We start from the raw sequence: 24,001 nt of genomic DNA, 5'->3' as shown, positions 1-24,001 counted from the left end.
CAGAAGCGACTCCCCCCTAGCCGATTTTCCCCACTAGCCCCCGTCACGTGTCCCGCTGTTCCGGAACTCGATACCCCAGCGCGCCGTCGCCGGAGACGATCAGACGACACAGCCGCCAGGCTAAATGGCGCCCAAGAAGAAGCAGCCGGTCTCGAAGCAGAAGCATAAGCCCAAGCCCTCCGCGCCCTCCTCCTCATCCGCCGCGCCGCGCCTCGAGATCTCGTCGGAGAACGAACGCCGCCTCCGACAACTCCTCCTCAACTCCTCTGCAGCCAGCGCCCCCTCCCCCGCGCCCCTAGATGCTCCGACGGCGCGTCCCGAATCGAGGGAGCAGAAGGGGCGGCGTCTGCGCGGGGTCTACGACAAGCTGGCCCTCGAGGGTTTCTCTTCCTCGCAAATCGAGCAGGCTCTCTCCGCTATACCAGTTCGTACCCCCAAACGCATACATAACCCTGCTGTGCTATCGAGTTGGCTCTTCATTGATGAATTTTGTTGTCGGGCAGGATTCGGCGACGTTTGAGTCGGCGCTGGATTGGCTGTGCTTTAATCTGCCCGGCGACGAGCTCCCCCTCAAGTTCGCCAGCGCCGCCGCCTCCTCTTCTCGTGCAGGTATTGGTTTGGAGGGTTTAGGGTTTTGTGCTTTGAAGCGGCGGCTAGTGCGTAATCAGGCGCATTTGTGTGAGCTGCCATGCGCGCGTCCGCATCGTTGTATCTCGTATGCATAGTTGCGATTTATGTACGCGCTTTAGTTCATTTCAGCACTTGCAGCTGTGCACATGACCATTTGCCTGCATTCTGCGCTCAATGGTTTAATTGTGGATACTGGATTTTGTATTCTGCATGCCAGGGCAATGCACAGGCACTCTGCATGCGACGGGACATGGATTCCACTGACTGGCTGGGTGTTAGATTGCCATGCTTAAATCATGCGTTGATTACTTTTGTTTGACTCTGTAGGTACAGAGGGTTCAGTTAAGGTAGTATCAGCAGCGAAGGATAATTGGGTGCCGCAGAGTCGTGGGCCTGTGGAGGAGGCAAAGGTTAGCACTGAGGGGTTGGAAATTAAAATTGGGAGACGGCAAGAAGAGGATGTCACATTGGACGATGGGCGGTCATCGCAAGCTGCATGGATCCTGCAGTACATGGAACAGCAAGAGGAGGTATAGATACATCAACAAGTGATTTATCATTGGGATTGCTGCATCAAATCTTAATACTCTTTCAATAAACATTGGAGTTCATTAGGCATAAATTGTTTTTGTTTATCTGTTAACAGTTAAGTGCTCAGACCACTCTGTTTTATATTCTGAAATAAGTTTGTTTATTTAGTGCCTCTACATCACACCTGTCAGACATACAAAGTTATAAACTAGTTTTTAGGAGACCTATTTCATTGTTTTGACACTTGTGTGCTAATTTGAGTCGCTTCCTGAAAATTTTATTTGTTGTTTGAACAGCAAATTAATTATACAATATAGTAACTAATCATCTAGGACCCTATTCACACCATTTGAAGTCCAATTTATCTGTTAAGCCCATGATTATGTATGTTGTCACGGTCTGTTAACTACTATCTCTGTTATGGAGTGCAAGATGTAATTTTGGACATTGACACGGTTTGGAAATGTACATATTTGACTGTTTATTTTCACATTATATGTCAGTAAGTATGATATAAAGTATTTATATTGCAGAATATACTAATGTTATTTTAATGTGGTCAATTTGCATACAAGTCATTAAAGATTGAAAAGTTTTACATCTTCATTCTAAAATGATACCAGTTCAGTAAGAAAGTAAACATTGTAGACAACGATGCTGATTGACAAAGGGGCACAACTTCAAATGCATATTGGTACACTATGGACTGAACCATATTATGTCTATTGACCCATCCTCCAGCCTAAGTTTGTTAACATTATGCCATTATTCCTCTCTCATGTTGTTTCTTTATTCCCTTGTTTCATGTCCTATTTCATTGTATATTGTTCCATTCCTTCGATTGATGTTAGGAGGAGGATGCAAATTCTAATGATTCCTCCACATGGGAAGATCGTTTAGCAGCAAGTTTTGAAGTTGCTGAAACAAAGCCAAGTAGGAGAAAGAAAAAGGGTAAGTTTAACGATTGTATTAGTGATATGAAAGCTATATCAATCATTTTCCTACTCTTGAGTAGTTTTTAACATGTCTCTTATAAGTTTTCAAAGTATTTGTGGTTGCTGGAGTTCTATCTAATGAACGTTTGTTTCAGGTAAAAAGGAGAACTCCAAAAATGGAAACTCAAAGGATAATATAAGCCAATCTGTATCTCTTGTGTTGTCTAATTCGGAAATTGCAAGTGTTGAGGATGGTCAGATTGGCCTGGGTGCAAGTGAGAACAAATCTCCCAGTCTTGTCCATATTGATGAAGGATCCAATTTACAAAAGGAAGTTCCTAAAAATGCCGGTGAAACTTGCACAAAGGAGGTTGAAGAAGAGGAAGTAGAGCTTAATAACTTGTTTTTTGAAGACTCGTCTGTTTGGGAGGTTGTGGCCCCTGAAATCTTGAAACAGCAACAAATAGAGAAATTATCACATGACGGTTATGGCCATCTTCTTGGGAACATAGATGATGTATGGAAAAAGGTCAGGTGCTCTTACATGATCTTTATGTGAAGGAATCATGTACCCTTGCTCTTTACTGTGGTTACGTATGCTCTTTTTTCATATTTGTAGTTTTAGGGCTGTTTTGCATAGCTTAGCTCTAGATTTCTAGACTGGAGCTGGACATGTCAAGTCAAATACAGTTGGCTTCACCTTCTTGCTTCTCTAAGGTTGCTTGGATCTTCCAATTTTGAGTAGGAAAATCGGAGAATCCTTTTGCGCTCCATGGGCCCATGTTCTGTGTGTAAACATTTTGCCCCCGAATGCTCTAGTAAGCTGCAACAGCTTTACTACTAAAGATTTAGATTAGGTTGTTTTTGTTAAAGTGGGAAGAGAGCATATCCCACCATATTAATATTTCCTTACTCCGTAGTATTGTCTGTTGGATATTAACCCTAAGGTTCATGTGGAGGCGGCAGCGGGAGACTGCCATCTCCCATGCAACTTTGCACACAATCTCCTATGAGCCGTCAAGTTTACCTCCATTCCTGCTGGCCCCCTTCTGCGGACACAAATTCATGAGCCAAACACAGAATGCAGTAGAGTGAAAACATATACCTGTTCCAGCATATGCCCTTGTGCAGTTTAGTTTTAGTTTTCTCTCCTTTTCAGTTCTGTTTTGTTCACTTTTTGCGCCTTGCGTCTTGTTCTCGATTCGCTGAGTTCTGAGCCCTTTGTACTCTGGCATCATCTTGACGTTACCTTCTAATACACGATGATACATATTTGGGTGTGTGTTCGAGAAAATAAATATATCATGCACATTATTGAAGTTATCTAGATTGCCAGTTTGCTACATTTGTATAGCTGTATTATTATGTGAGGTTCGCCGTATGGAGGGTCTGTCTCTGAGTCAGGACTGTTGCAGGAAATGATATGATCTTGTGTTCCAAACGAGGCCTTAGTTTTTTGGGAAATACCTTAATGGAGTACTGCAACAGGAGGATTGCTAAAAAAACTTCGAGGATGTATGGGAGAGAAGTTACATTGAGTAGGACAGCTAAGTGCATAAGTTAAATTGAGCTTATACAAATCGTAATGACTGAAGTTGAACAGAATGTCTGTCAATGGCAACTATGTTCAATGGTTCCATGGGACTAACAACCAATTATAACATATATGGAATTTTCATAAGTCGAGGTTTCTGGAGACTCATTATTTCGGCAATGAACACATCTGTACAATCTGAAACAGTAAGGGCCTTCTCAAAGGATATCTGGAAGACTGCAATCCTTAAGATTTTTTCCTGTGTGTTCTGTTTGATTTGTAGGGTTGCAATACACAGGTCTTTGTCCTAAAGATTCCTTTGCACTATATTCCATAGGAGAATTTCCATTTACTCAAACATACTGGAATTATTCCCATGTTTTTTCCTATGGTGTGATCCAACATGTTTTCACTGCCAAAGCTATTTAGGTGTTGTTTTGTCCTGTTATGCATTTGTCTCTAACTGTTTCATTATTATGGTGTTCTATAGGGAGATTGTGGTAAAATGCCAAAAGCTATTCTACAGAAGTTCTGTCAAAAACTTGGTTGGGATGCACCGAAGTATAGTAAAACATCAGAAAAGGATGGTAAATTTATATATGCTGTTAATGTATTGCGTGGTTCTACTGGCCGTGGTAAAAGTCGGAAGGCTGGAGGTTTGACGAAAATTCAGTTACCTGAGAAAGATGAAGAATACGTATCTGTTCAGGTTAGTGTTTACTAACCATATATATATGTATCTTATAATGTTTCTTAAAAAGCAATCCATTTCAAATTCAATTAATTATTCTTATAACTTTCTTGAGATACACTTTGTAATGCTATTTCTTGAGATAACATCTGAAAAATGAATAGCCTTATTGTTCCTTGCCTTGAATGTTAATAAACATCTGCTTAATTTGTAAACAGGAAGCACAAAGTAGAGTGGCAACATTTGCTCTATATCAACTGTTTGCTGATCTTCCACTACGTCAATTGCTTATTGAACCATACTCATCACTTGTTTTAAGATGGCAAGAAGGTTAGAAAATTTTGATCATGCATTCTTACCTGATGAATTATAGTTCGTTTGTGCCTTTCTGCTAAATATTGCATGGTCATGAAAAAATAGGTGAATTAGAATTTTCATCAACATCAAGGGTGCTGGATACCGAGGATAGTCGAAGAGCTGGGTTTGTGGATATGTTATTGGATATGGACGTACATAATACTCTTCCATATCAAATCAGAGGTGCTCCTGAGGGCAGCACATCCATTGACTCTCCGAATGATAAGGAGACGAATTCTGTCTATGAGAAGAAAGAGGCAACTTTGCTGAACCGTGCAGGTATTTTGCTGAACAGATCATTACTGAAGTTTTTATCTCGAAAGATTTTTCTGAATAACATCAGTACACCAAGCAATCATGAATGTGTCTGGTTATCATTTTCCTCCTTCCAAGATCTTCCTAGTATGTTATTAGCAGCATGCTTGTCTCTGATGTGTAGTGTATTTAGCAATGACACCTGCCTTTTCTCCTTGAACTTTCTGGCACCAATATGGTTGCATCTTTTTACATCGAATCTGTTCCAGCGGTACTTTTCAACTTGAGCCATATTATATCCTGGATTGTTTATCTTGCCTTGTATTTAGTTAACATTGTTTCTCTATTGTGATATCACTACTGTATCTCACTCTCTAAAACTATCTTGTATTATTGTAATTTTCCTTCATACATGTGTTAATAAATCAAGTGTAACTGTAATTCCACTTATTTAATTTTCCTTCATATGCGTGTTAAGAAACTAAGTGTAACTATTAATGTGGCCTTTCTGTAATTAGGATCAAGACCAGAGCAAGCAGAGAGCACAGCTTTGAAAAAGCAGTTGGAACACAAAAGGAAGTTGCCCAAGTATCTGGTATGCAGTGAATGTGCATTGCACTACAAGTATTCTCCATTTTTTTTATTTGTTCTAAAGATTCTCTATTCACCTTGAATTCAGAAAATGCTGGGAGCAAGAGCTTCTTTACCAATCGCTAGACTGAAAAAACATTTCCTACAGTTACTGAAAGAGAATGATGTAATTGTTGTCAGCGGAGAAACTGGATGCGGGAAAACAACTCAGGTACCTGCAGTAGTTTTTTATCCAAGTTCCTTAGTTTTTAATGTTATTTCCTATTTTAGTATCTTCTTTCTTTGGTGCCAATGGTTATTGCAAGATAACCATTTCACATGACAGGCAACACGCCTTTGCATCACATCACACAACCGTATCCTCTCCTTTTCTGTGAGTGCACATAGATGATTCATCACAGTTTTTCATTTGATTCCCTAGAGATAAGTATATCTTAATTATGGGTGAAGCAAGGGAAGTATCCAATTTTGTACTGCACAAGCATTCTGGCTATCACAAATTCTGCCAATAGTTGTGGTTTGCAATACCTTGGCCATAAACTACTTGACTCTGAAATTCTCACTTGCTTGCCACATTTGAGAAAGGTTGTATAGCCAACTTGAAAAATTGTTAATTTCGACCTGGCTTTGTTGGATGTACATGACTACTTCGTATCATATGCCTTAATGAAAATGCAAGTTGCTGCATTGGACATGCTGGCCGACTGTTGAATCCATGTCCATGATGATAACATGTGGGGCTCATGCTTGACAGATTCAGCATAGTGCCATCCTCATAATATGGGCGCAGTTAAGATCTTAATCTTTCCATGATTCAGTTTCACCATTCAATATGCGAACAGAGTAATCTTGTGATATATATGGGTGCCCTGTCTGTCCAATACAATTGTAAGGGCCGGGCCGGCGAAATTTGGGGCCCTGTGCCAAATTCTAAAATGAGGCCTATTTCCCTAGAAAGATCAAACTATAATCAATTTATCTACAGCTCCTTTATGATATTGAATTAAATCCTCGAATTTTAATTTTCTTCTCATGTCTCTTAACTAGATTCATATTCTCTAGAGGACACAACTTGGATATTAATATACAAGTATATAAATGATGAAAATTACAAAATTGAAGGTATACACATCAAACAGTTAGCAGGATATTATTTGTAGAACTAAGACTGTGGAACTCACAGACGTCAAATTTGGCCTTGTTGAAATGTCCTGGACGAGGCGTGAGGGACTGATGGAGAGGCGAGATGCCATCACAGCGAGATCGATCAGACGTGCACGTTGGACAAATATGACACACCCTTGATTAGTACTCCCTCCGTCCAAAAATACTTGTCGGAGGAATGCATGTATCTAGACGTATTTTAGTTCTATATTCATTCATTTTTATCCATTTCCCCGACATGTATTTCCAGACGGAGGGAGTACTATGAAGATTGTAAAATGAATGTGGCAACGAGCGAGCTAGCACCTGTCCTGTACATTGAAGTGCTTTGTATTAGTTGATTTAGAGATTGATTTGATTAAGTCGATTTAGCACTTTGCCGGAATACGTCCGTGTGCCTGCCCACTCACCTGCTATTGTTGCTGCTGTCCCTTGCTGTGTTGAGGACCCTGCCTATGCTGGCGGCTGCCGGTCCTCTGCTGCGTCCTCGGCCCGCAGCTGCCATCCGTCTGCTGCGCCGTTAGGGTTAGACTGTAGATTGGGATTACTGCTCCTGCGCTCACGCCTTCTTTTGTGTGTGCGAATGATCGGTATTTTCCAGGCCTTTTTTGTGTGTGTGCGAACAATTGGTATTCTCCAGGCGTGCAGCGCTATCCGGGCCTTTCGGCCTGCTGGCTGCATCTTTCATTAACTAACATGAAGGCCTAGTTACTGATGTGCACTTCTGCTCAAAGAGAAGTTACTGATGTGCACCTAAATTGGTGCCCCTGCCACCTGGAGGCCTTGTGCGGCCGCACACCCCTGCGCCCGGGCCTACAATTTTTATATTTCTAACATGTTTTTTCTAGAGCACTTGGAAATATATTTGGTACTGAAGACGATGCAGCACAAATACCAGCTTGGGCTGTTAATTCTAATCTTTCCAGAAGCGTGGAATTTCTCATGGTTATTTGTCATCCACTTGCAGGTGCCACAGTTTATTTTGGATGATATGATTGAGTCTGAGCTTGGTGGTAATTGCAACATTGTTTGCACACAGCCTAGGAGGATAGCGGTATAATCACGGTTTAGAACTTATGTTTCGTCTTTTCTTTCCAATGCAACATCATTGTTCTATATTATATTATTACCTCCGTCCCAAAATTTTTGTCTTATATTTGTCTAGATACGGATCTAGACAAATTTAAGACAAGAATTTTGGGACGGAGGGAGTAGTTGTATGATATACAAAAACTGGTAAGGATGTTGCAACATAATCTTATATTATATTGTATTTTATTTGGGTTGCTCAAATTAATACCAAGTCGTCTGGAATTAATTTAGCATATGACAGGAGGAAAATAATTTCCGTAATACCCTGAGTCGATTTAATCGTTCGTAGTATTTTATTTGAAGTTCGTCTTGTTTATCTTGCGTTCATGGATTTTCTGGGTTTTTCCGAAGCAATTTGTTTTTTTTCTTCTACTGTTATTTTGTGTGTATTAAATAAATTCCGGAAATCAATATTTAGTCATATTGATTTTCTCTCTCTTCTCTCTTTGGACCTTGGACAAATATAGGCATGTTCCTTGCCTTGTGTATCACCACCGTAGCATCTCTCTATTCTCATTTTTTTTCTTTTCTTCTATTCTGTTCAGCCACCGAATTTAACCAGAGGCCCAAGGCCAAGTGAGGAGCTTCCAAGCCGCACGGCCCAGCCGAGTAGCGAACAATAGGTCGCTCGTCTTCCACCTCCAGCCCGCGCTTATAGAAACAAAACGTCCATGGCTGCCCTCTTCTCCTTCCCACATCACTTCTAGACCTCTTTACTCCTTGACATGGACACTAGAATTATAGCCCATCCAACCATAAATCCATCCAGACTGATCGTTCCTTGTTTAATTGACTGAACACCACATAAGAAAACTGATGAACTTAATGTCAGCCATTGACATTCGTCACTTGATCCTCCTCTCCCGACCATCATTCTCAGAACCACTTGCGTCACTACGTGCACTTGGACCTCCTCTATAATAGCCTTATGGTCTCATCACCAATTCATTTTGTATCACCCACAATCTTCCAAGCAACAGAGCCGCATCTACACTGTATTTCCCCTACCGTCGCCGCAGGTGAGCACTTTGGCTTGATTCCTTCCACCAGTCGAACCACCTCCCCATATCCCACCTAGACATCTTCCTTTGGCCGTTTCATCGTTGGCCGCAGCACGACGGAGCCATAGGGCTTTTATAGAGGAGGTCCAAGCGCACGTAGTGAGGCGACCACTTGGGGCCGATGCTTTTAGTCGATTCCATCTGCGTCACAAGAGTTCTTAAGCTTGGGTTTAGATCACCGAGAACTTGTCGGAGATATGGAAGTTGAATAAGACATTGACGTGCTTCGGTGCGCGTCGTTGTCGTCGAACTACGGCGATATAGAGATGGTAGGCGCTGCTCCTTGCGACGAGGGGAACTCCGTGACGCGGATGGAATCGACGAAAGGTCGGTGTCGACCCCAAGTGGTGGCGGCGACATGGCTCCGTTGTGCGCGCGGCCAACGTTGAAACGACCAGAGGATGATGTCTAGGAGGTGGGAGGGGGTTTGGTTGGTGGAAGGAATCGGGCCAAAGTGCTCACCTGCGGCGACGATAAGGGAAATACAGTGTAGATGCGGCTCTGTTACTGGGAAGATTGTGTGTGATGCGAAAGGAATTGGTGAATGAGACCATATGGCTTTTATAGAGGAGGTCCAAGCGCACAACTCCTACATGTTGCTAACATCATCCAAAATCGCCCTATGGGTTTAGATCACCGAGAACTTGTTGGAGATATGGAAGTTGAATAAGACATTGGCGTGCTTCGGTGCGCGTCGTTGTCGTTGAACTACGGTGATGTAGAGATGGTAGGCGCTGCTCCTTGCGACGAGGGGAACTCCGTGACGCGGATGGAATCGATGAAAGGTCCACGGGTGACGGCGGCGGCGGCCCCAAGTGGTGGCGGCGACATGGCTCCGTCATGTGCGCGGCCAACGACGACGAACGTCCAGAGGAAGATGTCTAGGAGGTGGGATATGGTGAGGGGGTTCGGTTGGTGGAAGGAATCAGGCCAAAGTGCTCACCTGCGGCGACGGTAGAGGAAATACAATGTAGATGTGGCTCTGTTGGGGGGAAGATTGTGGGTGATGCGAAAGGAATTGTGAATGAGACCAGAGGGCTTTTATAGAGGAGGCGCACGTAGTGACGCGAGTGGTTTGGAGAATAATGGCTGGGAGAGGGAGATCAAGTGACGAATGCCAATGGTTGACATTAAATTCGTCATTTTCTTGTGTGGTGTTAAGTCAATTAAACGAGGAATGATCAGGCTGGATGGACTCGTGGTTGGATGGGCTATAATTCTAGTGTTGATGTTAAGGAGTAAAGAGGTCTAGAAGTGATGGGGCAAGGAGGAGAAGAGGGCAGCCATGGATGTTTCTGTACGCGCAGGCTGGAGGTGTAAGACGAGCGACCTGCTGTTCTCTGCTCGGCTGGGCTGTGCGGCTTGGTTCTCCTCGCTGGGCCTTGGGCGTCTAGTTAATTCGGTGGTTGAACAGAATAGAAGAAAAAAAGTGAGAATAGAGAGATGCTTTGGTGGTGATACACAAGGCAAGGAACGTGCCTATATTTGTCCAAGGTCCGAAGAGAGAGAAAATCAATATAATTAAATATTGATTTTCGGAATTTATTTAACACACAAAAAATAACAGTAGAAGAAAAACCAAATGGCTTGGAAAAACCTGTAAGCAAGATAGACAAGATGAACTTCAAATAAAAACCAAATGCCTATGAACGATTGAATCGACTCAGGGTATTATGGAAACTATTTTCCTCCTGTCATATGCTAAATTAAATCCAAACGACTTGGTATTAATTTGAGCAACCCAAATAAAATACAATATAATATAAGATTATGTTGCAACATCCTTAGCTTTAGATTTTTTTTGAATTCCTCCCCAAAAAAATCAGGCTTCAACCATATAGAGATCGTACATCATAACAATGCTGCATTATTATGAGATCATTTGGGACGGTAACTGCCTATTTCTGTCTGTTATATTTAAAGCACTGATCTTGCAGTCACTGGAGATGACCATCCATATCTTTTTGTTTTTTGACATCAATCCATATCTTCTTTTTGATTGAACAGACATACATTGTTAAATATAACTTGGATTAGTCTACTTATTTATAGGCCATTTCAGTAGCAGAAAGAGTGTCTGATGAAAGGTGTGAATCTTCACCTGGCTCTAAAGATTCCTTGGTTGGATATCAAGTTCGTCTCGACAGTGCTCGGTGCTTGTTCTTTCTTTCTCATATGCATATGATATACATTCGGAGTTTTTTTTTTGAGGGGTGATATACATTCGGAGTTATTACAAGTCTCGGCGATGTATTGTAGATATGTTTGTAATAATTTTGATTCTTGCTACTGCTTTAGGAATGAGAGAACAAAGCTTCTGTTCTGTACAACTGGTATCCTTCTGAGAAAGTTATCTGTAAGTACTGTCCTCATATCTATCATTGTTGTGTCTTCATGAAGTGTTTTGATTGTGCGCCAAAGTTTCAGGCTTTCGGCTACTAAAAAATAATACTGTTTTTTCTTAATATTTGTTCTTCTGCCTTTGTCATTTCTTAATAGCTGCTAAGGTTTCGTTCTTACAAACTTCACATATTTCAGGGAAACAAAGACTTAAGTGATGTTACTCATGTTGTAGTAGATGAAGTACATGAACGCACTATTTTGGTATGTACTTGCTCGTGTATGTTCTTTCTTTATCTGCTACATAATGTCTTGTTTATTCGTATGATAGATGAAGCACATGATTAATCCTAATTTGCCTAATCCTAATTTGCCCCTTTCAGAGCGACTTCTTGCTGATTGTTCTTAAGAGTCTTGTTGAAAAACGCTCTAATCAACCAGGAAGAAAGCTGAAAGTGATTCTCATGTAATGTCCATTCCCTTATATATTTTTCTTATTTCTTTTCACATTTGCAGTTTTTTGTTGCACCGATTATTATGATGTCTGTGTATTTATATCTTTGTGCTTTATCTTCAGGTCTGCAACTGTTGATTCAAGCCTATTCGCACGATACTTTGGAGATTGCCCTGTGATTAGTGTTGAAGGAAGAACACACCCAGTTTCAACTCACTTCCTTGAAGATGTTTATGAGAAAATGGAGTACTGTCTTGCTTTGGATTCTCCTGCATCAGGAGCATACTACGCACAGCATGGAGAAAAGGTTTCCCTTTGCTCAATTTTTATTCTCAGTGTAATACAAATCTGTCAACCGTTGGAGCCTTTGACTACTGCTGCTCTGTCTCAATTACTATATCTTGTAAATATCGCCTGTTTTCAAATTGCATACTATATCTTGTAAATATCCCCTGTTTTCAAATTATATACTGATCTAGTTTTCCATTATATGATATTATTAGCACAGAACACATCTTTGGTTTTTGTGAGTGCTAGATATCTTTTTCTTGATCTTCTGTGTTTGATCACAGTTGTTTTCAAGAATCAAGGATGGCATGTAACTTATTTTCCATGTACTGCCAGCCCAATATGATGCAAGGATATGATGAGGCTCGTACTTGCACAAGCTAGAATTCCCTGTTAGAAACTTGGAAATTTGAATTGTTTTAGGGGAAGAGTGTTATACATATGCTTAATCTTATGGTATACAGTGATAGGCATTTGTGCAAGTATCTACGCCTTCAAATCCTTGAAGCTAGCCAGTGGGCAAGTTTATATGCATGATACTTGTCCTTCACTGTTTCTCATCAATTGTGTGCTATATCAATGCCTAAATCCTTCTCAATTTCTTTTCCAGTGGAAGCATGCTAGTAGCTCAGTGAATAACCGGAGAGGAATGAAGAACCTTGTCATGTCCTCATGGGGGGACGAGTCAATGCTTTCTGAAAATTATGTTAATCCTCACTATAGCTCCGATTGCTATCAGTCATACAGTGAAAGGACCAACCTGAATCTAGTGAGTTTGTTCTCTGAACCATATGCCTTGCACCTTTTTTTTATTACGTTTCAGTTCTCGCTGAAAATCTTCAATTGTCAACTCAGAAACGCTTAAACGAAGATGTCATTGATTTTGATCTGCTGGAAGACTTAATATGCTATATTGACGAGAACTGCCCCTCAGGCGCTGTTCTAGTATTTCTTCCTGTAAGTTTATTGCATTATGTCAGCTTAATGTTTGTTTTTTCAAATATATATATTTCTTATTTCTTATCATGTGGAGCATCCATTTGTCATTGATTGTACTACAGGGAGTTGCAGAGATCGAAATGCTGATTGATAGATTATCTGCTTCAGTTAGATTCAAAGGGGCATCATCTGATTGGATCCTTCCTTTGCATTCAATGCTTTCACCCACTGATCAAAGGAAGGTGTTCCAGTCTCCACCAGAAAACATTCGCAAGGTGAGTACTCTTGTCTCCCTAAATCTAGCAAGTACTTAGTTACTTATTAGTACTTACGACAAGGTATTGCAGGTTATTCTTGCCACGGACATAGCAGAGACTAGCATTACAATTGATGATGTTGTATATGTAGTTGATACTGGAAAACACAAAGAGAATCGTTATAACCCACAGAAGGTATCTCTCTTGTTTGTAGCTGTCATTTGTGCTTTTTCAACAAGTAAAACTTTTCCAACAAGGATCAATACACTATGCAAACCACAAGCACAAGTTCACCAAGTATAACTGCTGGGTGAAATACTATTGCACTCTCTTTATTAGCCTATGGGTTTCGTCACAAAATTCTAGTTGCTAAGCTTCATGGACTAGCCAACGCAACCAAAAGTCTGAACTGATGGAAAGGGCTAGGCAATCAACATACACTTCAACACCCCGTCTCACGTGTGACGCGGGAAGTCAACGCGTGAATAGACTCAGAGGTATGGCTCAGGAGGCCTATACGTGGACACAGGGGGGAAGCAGCAATTTGTGGATAAATTGCGAAAGCCAGGACTTGAGCTCAAGACCTTAGGCTTTGATACCATTTTAAGCTTCATGCACTAGCCAACACAGCCAAAAGTCCAAACTGATGGAAAGGGCTAGGCAATCCACATATACACTTCAATACTAGTTACTCTGATGGTTTTTGGGCATGCAGACATTGATTGTTAAGTTATTTATCTGAAGTAGTGGCCATGGATTTCTGAGTGAAATACCTTTCAGGAGTAGTTAGTATAACCCCATTATAGAAAATTAAACAAATGAAGTAGTGCACTCATGAAATCATACTTGATGGTGTAGTGGTCATATGTGCATCTGTTAGAGTACGTAATGGGCCTAATGGGCCCATTAGTCTTAGGGTTAATTAGAGATAAGGGTCGCTTGCTTAGGGGTCAAGTAAGCCTTGCTTGGGAGTCAAGTAAACCTCTCTATATAAAGAGAGGAGATGTATCAATCTAAGAAAAGCAAGAATTAAGAAGGAAATCCCTTCCCTCTTGCCCGGCCGTGGGCAAAAAGGCCCCGGCCGGCCCTCTCACGCCCTCCTTCTAGCAGCGCCATAACAATTTGGTATCAGCTAGCTTCGTTCGATCATGTCTTCGCCGCCGATCGCCACGTCGCCCCCTGTCCTCACACCGGAGGAGATGACCGGGGTGCTGCGTGCCCTAACCCTGGCGGTCCAGGACATCCAGCTCTACTTGATCGGATCCTACGGGCCGCCGCCGGCCGCCGCCACCATCGGGCCGTCATGGCTGCCGTGGCAGCCGCCGGCCCTGGCGGCCTCCGCCGCGTTTGCCGGGTCGCTGCAGCCCCAGCTGCAGTTTCCGCCGCCACCCGCCACCACCGGGCCGCCCTTGCTGCCATGGCAGCCGCCACTTTTGCCGGACTCCGCCGCGGTCGCCGGCCAGCTGCAGCAGCAGCCCTGGCTGTCGAGGCAGCCGCCGCTCTTGGCGGCCTCCGCCACACCCTTCGGCCCGCTGCAGCCGCCAGCACCTACTGAACTTACATCTGGATCATATTCAAGATCTTATGTTGAGCAAATAGTACAGCGAGGGGATAATAGACCTTCTGGGAGCAAGCAGGCATTGGAGATGCTGCAACATGCACAGCAAAAGCATGGTTATGGATCCAACGCCTACTTGAGCGAGGATGGGTCATACTCTCAGGCTCAGGACAACCATGCCCCCTCGTACCACCAGAACGGGAAGGCCCCTGATTTCCACGCCGAGGAGCCGAGGCCGCTGGCATACAACAGCGGCGTTGTGGAAAGGCCGCCGCCGCCTCAGCACCAGTGGGTGCCCCCTCAGCCTCCAGGTGTTGCCATGCCAGAAGCGGCGGCCGCCATCCGTCAACAGAAGTCCCTTACGAAGCAACCGTCCAGCGACATGTCCGAGGCGACGGTGAGGCTGCCGGCTGCTGCGCGCGGCCTCCTTGCGCAGCCCTCCTCAACACTGCGTGGTTTGCAGCTGCCGCTCCTCCAAGTTGCCCTTCGCTGTGCGACAGACCTCGATCTCGGCCGCTGCGTCGGGGATCTTGGGCATGCGGTTTCCCCCATAAACGGGCATGCTGTTTTCCTCGCGGGCAGTGACCTCAAAGTCTGCGACATCGGCGGTTGGGGGAGCGCACCCCTCCTCGACAGGAGCGGACCGCGTAACACCACTGCATTCCGCCGCCGGCCGCCGCGAGGGCGCCTCCGCTGGTCGCTCTTGCAACCACTTCCAGGTGGCCATACACATGCACTGCTTTCGTCCAGATGGTGTCCATGGGATCCAGGTGGCTGTACACGTGCACGTTCGATGTGTGGAGGGTGTTCACTTTTTTGTTAAGGAGTCCAAAATAAAGCGTCCCAGTCCATTTCAGGCTGAGTGTAATAAAACAAGCCGAGATGTAAAAGGCTTGTTTTTAGGTGTTAGGTTTGTGTCGCGTCGAGTCATGGTTATAAGTTGGTTAGGCTGCAGCTCGAGGACAAGCTGCATGTCCAGGTGGGGTGTAGTGTTAGAGTACGTAATGGGCCTAATGGGCCCATTAGTCTTATGGTTAATTAGAGATAAGGGTCGCTTGCTTAGGGGTCAAGTAAGCCTTGCTTGGGAGTCAAGTAAACCTCTCCATATAAAGAGAGGAGATGTATCAATCTAAGAAAAGCAAGAATTAAGAAGGAAATCCCTTCCCTCTTGCCCGGCCGTGGGCAAAAAGGCCCCGGCCGGCCCTCTCACGCCCTCCTTCTAGCAGCGCCATAACAGCATCATGTGTAGGTTTCTACAAGGCCACATTGTGTAAAGCCTGTGATTTAGACTTGTAGCCTATGATGCCTAGTTACCCACAGTAGAAAACATGCACGTGCGGAACACATCAATGACTTAGCAGCTTTGTTCTTTTTGTGGTTGCCCTCGTGACCATGATAATAACCTTTTAATGCATTCGCTGACATGATAAAATCTTGATAAAATGGTATCCTATAAGGATGCCATATGTAATATGTTTATGACGATGATTAAGTTGAGACATAATATCTCAAGTAAATGACATTTCTAACTATTCTGTCGTATATTTTTGCAGAAAATGTCAAGCATAGTAGAAGATTGGATTTCTCGTGCAAATGCAAAACAGAGACGGGGACGAGCTGGTCGTGTGAGGCCTGGGTTGTGTTTCTGCCTTTATACTCACCATCGTTTTGAAAAACTGATGCGGCCATTTCAGGTTATTGCATGTCATACTCACTTTATTTTTGTATAAGATCTTTTGCGTCCAAGATACACCAGTCAGATTCTCTAGAGTATAAGGACCTTTCTGCTATTCCTTGTTTGTTGATCATGCTTCATAAAAACCTACCAGTTTTCCCGCACTTGCTATCTCAGTCCTGACATGCCATCTGCATTTATTAAAGAAGTTACAAATCTGAATTCTGCACAAGAGATTTTGCATCCAATATTTCAACATATGCAAATATGTATTGTCTCGACGCAAGTGGGCTACACTTACATTAGTAGTATTCGTATGCTAAAGATAATCTCACTCATCCTAGATGAACATTTAACCATTTTGCACTGATATTTCTGTCTACCTTGTTTATAAGGTGCCTGAGATGCTGCGGATGCCATTGACTGAGCTGTGTTTGCAAATAAAATCACTTCATCTGGGTGACATAAAATCATTCCTACTAAAGGTACAACCCCCCTCCCCCCAAATACCATTTTTTTGTGTTGGGTGGGTAGGGAGGCGGGTCAGTCACATCCATGCTACCTTTCAAGTTTTCTGTCACAACATGAGCTTCGTTATAGTTATATATGTTTTGATTGCTGTTTTGTGTCAGCTGTGTGACATTGTGTTGCAGAGTGCTCACATTACGTTGTCTATCATAATTTTGCAGGCTGTAGAGCCCCCAAAAGAAGAAGCTATCTCCTCTGCAATTGACTTGTTATTTAAGGTTCCATTCTGCTTTCTATCATGTAAACCTGCAGTGTGCTGATCATAGGTAGATCAATATTCATATTTCTTTTCTAGCTCGTCATCAAACTTTATCCTGTCTGTTTGTTGTCTTGACTTTTGAGTAGGTTGGAGCCTTTGAAGGACATGAAGAGTTATCACCTCTTGGCTATCATTTAGCAAAACTACCCGTTGATGTTTTGATTGGCAAGGTGCGGCTAACATATATTTTACTGGTTCATTTATCATATGTAGTACTCCCCCATCCATCGAAAATAGACGACTTCCTAGAAAGTGTACAGTCAAACTTTAACTATTGGTATATAATAAGATTACTGAGGTTAGCCAAATCAAAATTATATCATTAGATTTGTCATTAATTTCTTTTTATAAGCTTGCAATTCCTATAATTTTGTAGTAATGTATTCACATACAAAATAGCGGCTGAGGTTGCATCATAGAGATCCTGCACATATCTAAAATGTCATGTATTTTGGATGGAGGGACTAGTCATTTGATGCATACAGTTTCATCAAAGTAACTTGGTAGATTGCTGGGATACCTTTCCTAATTAGCATATCATCTATGATGGTTGCCATAAGAAAATCTCACCATGTCAGTTGTAACGTTCATTAATTTTGTTAGTACTGCATGAGAGGAAGGACTAGGATGAATCTTATTTGTAATCTTAAGGTTACCATGCAAATTTGGAAACCGTTTTACTTCCCCTTCGTCAGTTAGTCTTTAGTCTTCGCTACACTGCCCTATTCACAAAATCTGGAGGCGTATTCTATTTTCAATGCAAGATGGAATTAAAAATTTCAGCGATAGACCCTATTTTGTGTTCCTCATGTATCTTTGAATTGTTGCATATTACACCCCTTTTATCCATTTCTGTACCAGTTGACTAATGTAGAAGAATTTACATTGATTTGTATGTGTAGTGTGCTCCTTTTCATACCTTGTGATTAATTGAGTTTTGCCACATATCGGTTTTGTATCTGTCCAAGGGTTCACTAAAATTAATGTATCTGCCCAAAATAATTTTTGTAGTTTATACCAACTCTTTTTCTTCCTGTTTTGATGTTCTGATTAATTAAGCCCATGAGAACTGCAGATGATGCTCTATGGGGCTATCTTTGGCTGCTTATCACCAGTTCTTTCTGTTGCTGCTTTTCTGAGTTATAAATCCCCTTTCATCTCTCCAAAAGATGAGGTATTATTTGTATAGAATGATAAATATTTCATGTATTTTATTCTGAAAAAAGTATTTTATGTATTTTAATTATGTCCTGACATTCTGTTTTTTTGTAACACAGAAGCAAAATGCAGAGAAAGCAAAGGCTGCATTGTCGAATGAAAATCTTGATGGGTCTACTTCTATAATAGATAACAAACAATCAGATCATTTGTTAATGGTTATTGCATACAACAAGTGGTCCCGGATACTGCAAGAGGTAACTGCTTTCTTTTGTTATGGAATTCAGTTTTTGTCATTTGATAAGAGTTGTATGCATGCATAATAGTTAGCACCAGGCTTTATCTTAGAATTTACAATTGGCATGGTTTGTGCTGTACATACCAGACACTAAAAGGGGTTACAGATATAAGGATTTCTAAAAAGATGATTCTGAATTGCAGCATGGAGCTAGATCTGCTCATCAGTTTTGCCGTTCATTCTACTTGAACAGTACAGTGATGTATATGATCAGGTTGGATTTCTAACAGTTATTTAATCTTCAGATTCTAGATTGAGATTCTGGTTAGTAATACTTTGATAGAAGGAACTAGTCACTTATCACCTTTTTTGAGATAAAAGAAAGCCCAGATAATTTTCTCGTTTTGTCGCTACCACATCAGCAACCACCCAACCATCTCAATATCACATGGTAACCTTAGTGATACCAGCTAGGGTTTAAGTGAACCTAGCAAAGCTCAAGTATTGGTTGGTAACTTGCAGCTCTCCTCTATACCCGCGTCTGTGCAAGAACTTATCTTCTGTAGTCACTACTAATTGTAAAAGCGATTGTTAACCTGTTTTTTGTTCACGCCTACTTCCAAATTTGTTATACTTTAATATAGAGTCAACTGAACAATTACTGCTAACAAACATCAGTTTTTCAATTTTATTTTACAGTAAAATTGTAAAGTAACTGTCAACTACAAACCATCTAATTTGATTTTTATCCCCAGGGACATGCGTCTACAGTATGGCTCACTGTTAGCAGACATTGGACTTGTGGATCTTCCTAAAGATAATCTGGTATGTCTTAAAGAATTGCATTAGTAGTTCGTAAATAACTGAAAATTAACCTGATAATTATTTACTCTAAATTTGGATAATGTGTCATATAACTTTGTCCTGTTAGTTGATTGAAAAATTAACCTGATAATTTACTCTAAATTTGTATAATGTGTCTTATAACTTTGTCCTGTTAGTTGATTACAAACTGTGTACTGAAATCACAAAGCTCATGTGGATCACCCAACTGTGTACTGAAATCACAAAGCTCATGTGGATCACTTGGGTGATCCTGGCGGTTTGTGTCACATGATGGTCCAAGTTAACTCTGCCTCCAGTGCACTTCTACCTTAAATAGGCATAAACACTTATATCATTATATTTGAATTTGAATATAGGATTCACAATTAATCTATTCCAGTTTTTTTTTCATCTCTGGGAGTTTCTCACCCTCAAAAGAAAGGAGGTGCCTTTAGTTTCACTTCCACAAGTTGCGTATATGAATACTTTTTAAATCAAAATAGCTGAGCTTCTACTTTTCCAGATTACAGGTTTAGGAGTACTAACCTGCTAATTTAATTTATGAAGTTTAGAGACTTTAGTGGCAATTGAGATATTTACAATTAGTTTTCTTAATTTGCTGTATGACTACAAAGTTGTAAAAGTACTGTTTAAAATTCCTGTCTCGAGACCTTGAAAATTTAGTAACATCAGATAGAGAAGAGAGGAAGTAGCTTCCTTTCTTTTGGGGTACTGCAGATGGTACAATGCACTTTACTTTTACTCACTGTTGCCCGAATTCTCCTTTTCTAGTTTGAGTGGAGACAGACATAAAAATCAATCTTCTAATGCCAATATATTTTACCGTTTTCCAGAATCAAATGAATGGGAATAGGAAAAGCAATCTTGAGAGTTGGTTTGCCAATATATCTCTTCCGTTCAACTTATATGCTGGCTACACCTCAGTTATCAAGGTAATGACGTGATTTTTGTACACCTTTTTGTCAGTTTGTTGATGTGCACCAGTCTAAAATAAATATGCCCATGTTTATGAAATGATCTCGTACTGTTACTTGTTCAGTAGTATAATATCTTACCATATTGTTTATTTTAAAAAATTCAATATTATGCTAACATTTTTATAAAATGCTTACGTGGCATTTGTAGTCGGTCATAAGTGCAGGTCTATACCCTAATGTTGCAGCAACTCTGGAGGGTGTTGATCCAGGAGCTTTGGGTGGCAGAAAGCCATCTGATGTTCTGTTTGGTAAGGATCGTCCTCGATGGTATGATGGAAGGCGAGAAGTTCATATACACCCATCGTCTGTGAATCACAGCTTGAAGTCAGTGCAATACCCATTTCTGGTGTTCCTTGAAAAGGTTTGTTTTACACTTGCATGACTGGAAGAGTATCTCTCAATCTGCCATCTTGTTTTCTTCTTGAGGTGGATGTTGTCTATTGAGTTAGTTTCTGTATAATATGTTTTTGGTGTCAGGTAGTATATGTACCACTACCTTGGCTTCTAGACACTAGCAGATTCAGAGAAATTTGCACGTACTAATTAATTTCTTAGATTCCTATTTCTGTTTGAAGTAGTGCTCGATTTTAGTGACCCATATGCCATATAATAAGGACCCGAATATCCAGCGAATGTCAGATTTTTAGGAATGGCAAAATCGAACGTTTTTCCATGGCAAATTATGTTTGCCGAGGACGGCAAGTTTAGTTGATGAGCATGGCAAATCCGCCTCAGTTCATTTTTTTGCCAGGGAATTGCCGTGCTTGCCAACTAAATTTGCCATCCTCGCACCAATATAAATTGCCATGAATAACGTTCGATTTTCCATGCCTGAAAATCTGATGTCGGATTTTTAGCATTTCCGTATAATAATGTACTCCCTCCGTCACATAATATAAGACGTTTTTTGACACTATAATTATCTCAAAATACGTCTTACATTATGAGACAGAGGGAGTATCTGTGATTATGGTATCAGCCCCAGCACACCAATTCAGCAAATGCGAGCTCTAAATATCTGTTCCCCGTTTTCAGGTTGAGACTAGTAAGGTGTTTCTACGTGATACCAGTGTCATTTCCCCCTACTCACTCCTTCTGTTTGGTGGTTCAATGGTTATCCAACACCAGGTAAGCCCCCCCCCCCCCCCCTCGCGCACACGCAGAAGCACACAGAAATTTTAAAATGGTTGAGTATCTGGCAAATAGTATATGAGTGTAGGTTTGGCCATGTGTTCGTTAATTCCCTTGTATTTTTCATACTACTCTGTTACTGGAGTACGATTCACAATTGTTGGGTTGCAGTTAAGCTAACATGATACTAAATTTGTGATTCTTCAACTAAGATTTCGTCCTCTGCCTTTCATGGTATGCTGTCATGAACCTATTGATGCTCAGAAACAAAAACTTGTATTGGCTTTGTTTCCAGGCTGGAGTGGTTATTATAGACGGATGGCTAAGGTTAACTGCTGCTGCACAGACTGCTGTTTTATTCAAGCAACTTCGCATTACACTTGATGCTGTTCTGAAAGAATTGACAAGAAAGCCGGAGGTATGTTGTCTCCTTTTTGTTTGATATATAAATGTGAAACCACCGATAACATGAATATGCCATGCAGTTGTAGCGTCTCCTGCACATTTGTGCATACATTTGCTTTATACTACTCCATATCACTTTACCATTTATAAAAGATGTATAACCTACTTTGAACAGAAGGCTGCTTCACCATATGCAAAAATCTATAACTTGCTGTGAACAAAAGGCTGCTTGAAGATGGTATTCATACCATCTTTGCATACATTTGCTTCGTATCATTTAATCGTTTGTAAAAATGTATAACCTACTTTGTACAAAAGATTGCTTCATTATATGCAAAAATGTATAACTTGCTATAAACAAAAGGCTGCTTGAAGATAGTATTCATACCATCTTTGCATACATTTGCTTTGTATCACTTCACCATTTGTAAAAAATTGGAACCTACTTTCAACAAAAGGCTGCTTCAGAATATGCAAAAATGTATAACGTGCTCTGCACAGAAGGCTGCTTGAAGATGGTATTCATACTATATGCTGTATCTTGCAATTTTCTAATTAGTTGGTCTGAATGTATGATTTCAGATGGCAACTTTTGTTGACAACGAAGTGGTCAGATCCATCATTCATTTGCTGTTGGAAGAAGAAAAGGCCCAACAAGCATGAATTGTGGTAATCTCTTCATATTGATTTTTTTCTTGTACATGATCTTACTTGGAGAATGAGCAAACAGCGTGGCAAGTATTATCTTGCAGATTTAACTGTTAAATGCGGAGCACTAGAGCTTCTTCAATGGAAGAAATCATTGTCCTCGACTTTTCAAATTTTACATAGAAAACATGTTAAAACAAGCCTTGGATGTCATCTATTAAGTTTCGAGGTTAAGTGTTTTGATTTCTGAACTAACTTCTGTTACTTCCAATAGGTCAATGAATTACTGTACAGATAATGGTGGAACTGTGGCGGAATTAACTTGAGAACTTGTCCTCAGATCAGGTGCCCAGATCTAAATTGCAAATGACCTGGTACTTCTAGCATGTTTGTCTTGGTAACTAAGTAGTCTTTGTCCTGATACCTGAGTGCTCAAATCATGCTAGTGAATTTCTTATACTAGTAAAGAAGTTGGATCTAGTGATTTTGGGCATTTTAGTTTGTTAACTTCATTTGTGTCTAACAGATGCCTCGTAACTGGTCAATGAGTGCCAATTTTCGTATACCTTTATGTGGCCCTCCATGTCACCAACTCACCATGTGATCTTATGATTTCATCTCACGAACACATGAAATTATGGGTGTCCCACCTTGTCCATTCTAGTTGTCATATTGGCTAGCAGAAGTGACGTGCACGTCTTAGTAGGGTCACTAGTACCCACCTATTTGAACGCCAAGTGCATGGAAACTCTTCACAAATGCTGAAGGAGCATGGAATTTGAAATTATCATGCCTATCATGTTTAGCTAGCATTTACTTTTTGACGCAGTGTGATAATGCATATAATTATATTCTGCAGCTGCTGGCCTTTTTGGAGCACATGAGCTTTCTGTATATACCGGGCCTTCATGCTACATGATGAATGCTATCAAGTAGCGAAGGTTGATTCTCAGGGCTCGGCTGTATTGACATTTCTACGGGGCCCCATTCTGATACACTTGCAAAGCGGTCTTTTACTGTGTTGGCGACTGACGATGGAGAAGAAGTTTCAGGGTGACCAGATTTCGTTGGCTTGACTTCTTTACAGAACAGAAGTGTATGATTTACTCATATCACAATGCATGCTTATATGCTACAGTGAAGATAATTGCATTGAAATGAAATACTCTCTTGCAACTTCCAACTTGTTTAATTAAATATTGTAGTGCGAAAGTGCCGTTCTACGCTCGAGCACAGATGCACTCGATATCGACTCCCTCCGTTTGTCTCGAGATGGCCAGCGTACAGCATACAGGCCCAGGTATATATCATGTATCTATATTAATAAACAGGGCTTATGGCCCACGTCTGACTGCCAGACATGTTGACGCCGTCGGCCTCCATCAGAGCGGCTCAGAATTAGATAGACAATGTGGGCCGTGAGGCACGGGATTCTGGACTAACGGCAACTGGCGAGCCC

General features: G+C 41.4%; 1 protein-coding gene across 3 annotated transcripts; it reads left to right on the top strand.

The window, feature by feature from the left end:
- Nucleotides 1-23,734, top strand: LOC123045486 (DExH-box ATP-dependent RNA helicase DExH7, chloroplastic). 3 transcript variants are annotated; one of them, XM_044468556.1, is made up of 35 exons: nucleotides 2-424; nucleotides 504-609; nucleotides 958-1,160; nucleotides 2,013-2,112; nucleotides 2,252-2,625; nucleotides 4,121-4,339; nucleotides 4,540-4,651; nucleotides 4,742-4,957; nucleotides 5,452-5,528; nucleotides 5,613-5,735; nucleotides 7,656-7,742; nucleotides 10,894-10,994; nucleotides 11,140-11,197; nucleotides 11,380-11,445; nucleotides 11,565-11,647; nucleotides 11,759-11,942; nucleotides 12,534-12,692; nucleotides 12,779-12,880; nucleotides 12,985-13,137; nucleotides 13,210-13,314; nucleotides 16,231-16,371; nucleotides 16,748-16,837; nucleotides 17,042-17,098; nucleotides 17,226-17,309; nucleotides 18,215-18,313; nucleotides 18,417-18,554; nucleotides 18,739-18,809; nucleotides 19,291-19,360; nucleotides 20,215-20,313; nucleotides 20,507-20,719; nucleotides 21,394-21,486; nucleotides 21,785-21,907; nucleotides 22,477-22,563; nucleotides 22,817-22,887; nucleotides 23,402-23,734. In XM_044468556.1, the coding sequence occupies exons 1-33, from the start codon at nucleotides 125-127 to the stop codon at nucleotides 22,555-22,557; spliced, it is 4,287 nt and encodes a 1,428-aa protein (XP_044324491.1). In that variant the 5' UTR covers nucleotides 2-124; the 3' UTR covers nucleotides 22,558-22,563; nucleotides 22,817-22,887; nucleotides 23,402-23,734. The 3 variants fall into 3 exon arrangements, with proteins under 3 accessions (XP_044324493.1, XP_044324491.1, XP_044324492.1); XM_044468557.1 differs by having other exon boundaries at nucleotides 3-424; nucleotides 22,817-22,916; XM_044468558.1 differs by lacking the exons at nucleotides 22,817-22,887; nucleotides 23,402-23,734 and having other exon boundaries at nucleotides 1-424; nucleotides 20,523-20,719; nucleotides 22,477-22,549.
- Nucleotides 23,735-24,001: the final 267 nt, after the last annotated feature.

The sequence above is a fragment of the Triticum aestivum genome, chromosome 2B (assembly GCF_018294505.1).
Source record: "Triticum aestivum cultivar Chinese Spring chromosome 2B, IWGSC CS RefSeq v2.1, whole genome shotgun sequence".
NCBI classification, from domain to species: Eukaryota; Viridiplantae; Streptophyta; class Magnoliopsida; order Poales; family Poaceae; genus Triticum; species Triticum aestivum.
The sequence above is the reverse complement of the archived record's forward strand: the minus strand, read 5'-3'. Positions and strand labels throughout refer to the sequence as shown.

Excerpts from the sequence above, each read along its gene's own strand:
- LOC123045486 (XM_044468556.1), top strand. The coding sequence starts at position 125 with ATGGCGCCCAAGAAGAAGCAGCCGGTCTCGAAGCAGAAGCATAAGCCC. Across the intron at positions 7,743-10,893 it reads CACAGCCTAGGAGGATAGCG|GCCATTTCAGTAGCAGAAAG; the intron begins GTATAATCACGG and ends ACTTATTTATAG. Across the intron at positions 19,361-20,214 it reads ATCTTCCTAAAGATAATCTG|AATCAAATGAATGGGAATAG; the intron begins GTATGTCTTAAA and ends ACCGTTTTCCAG.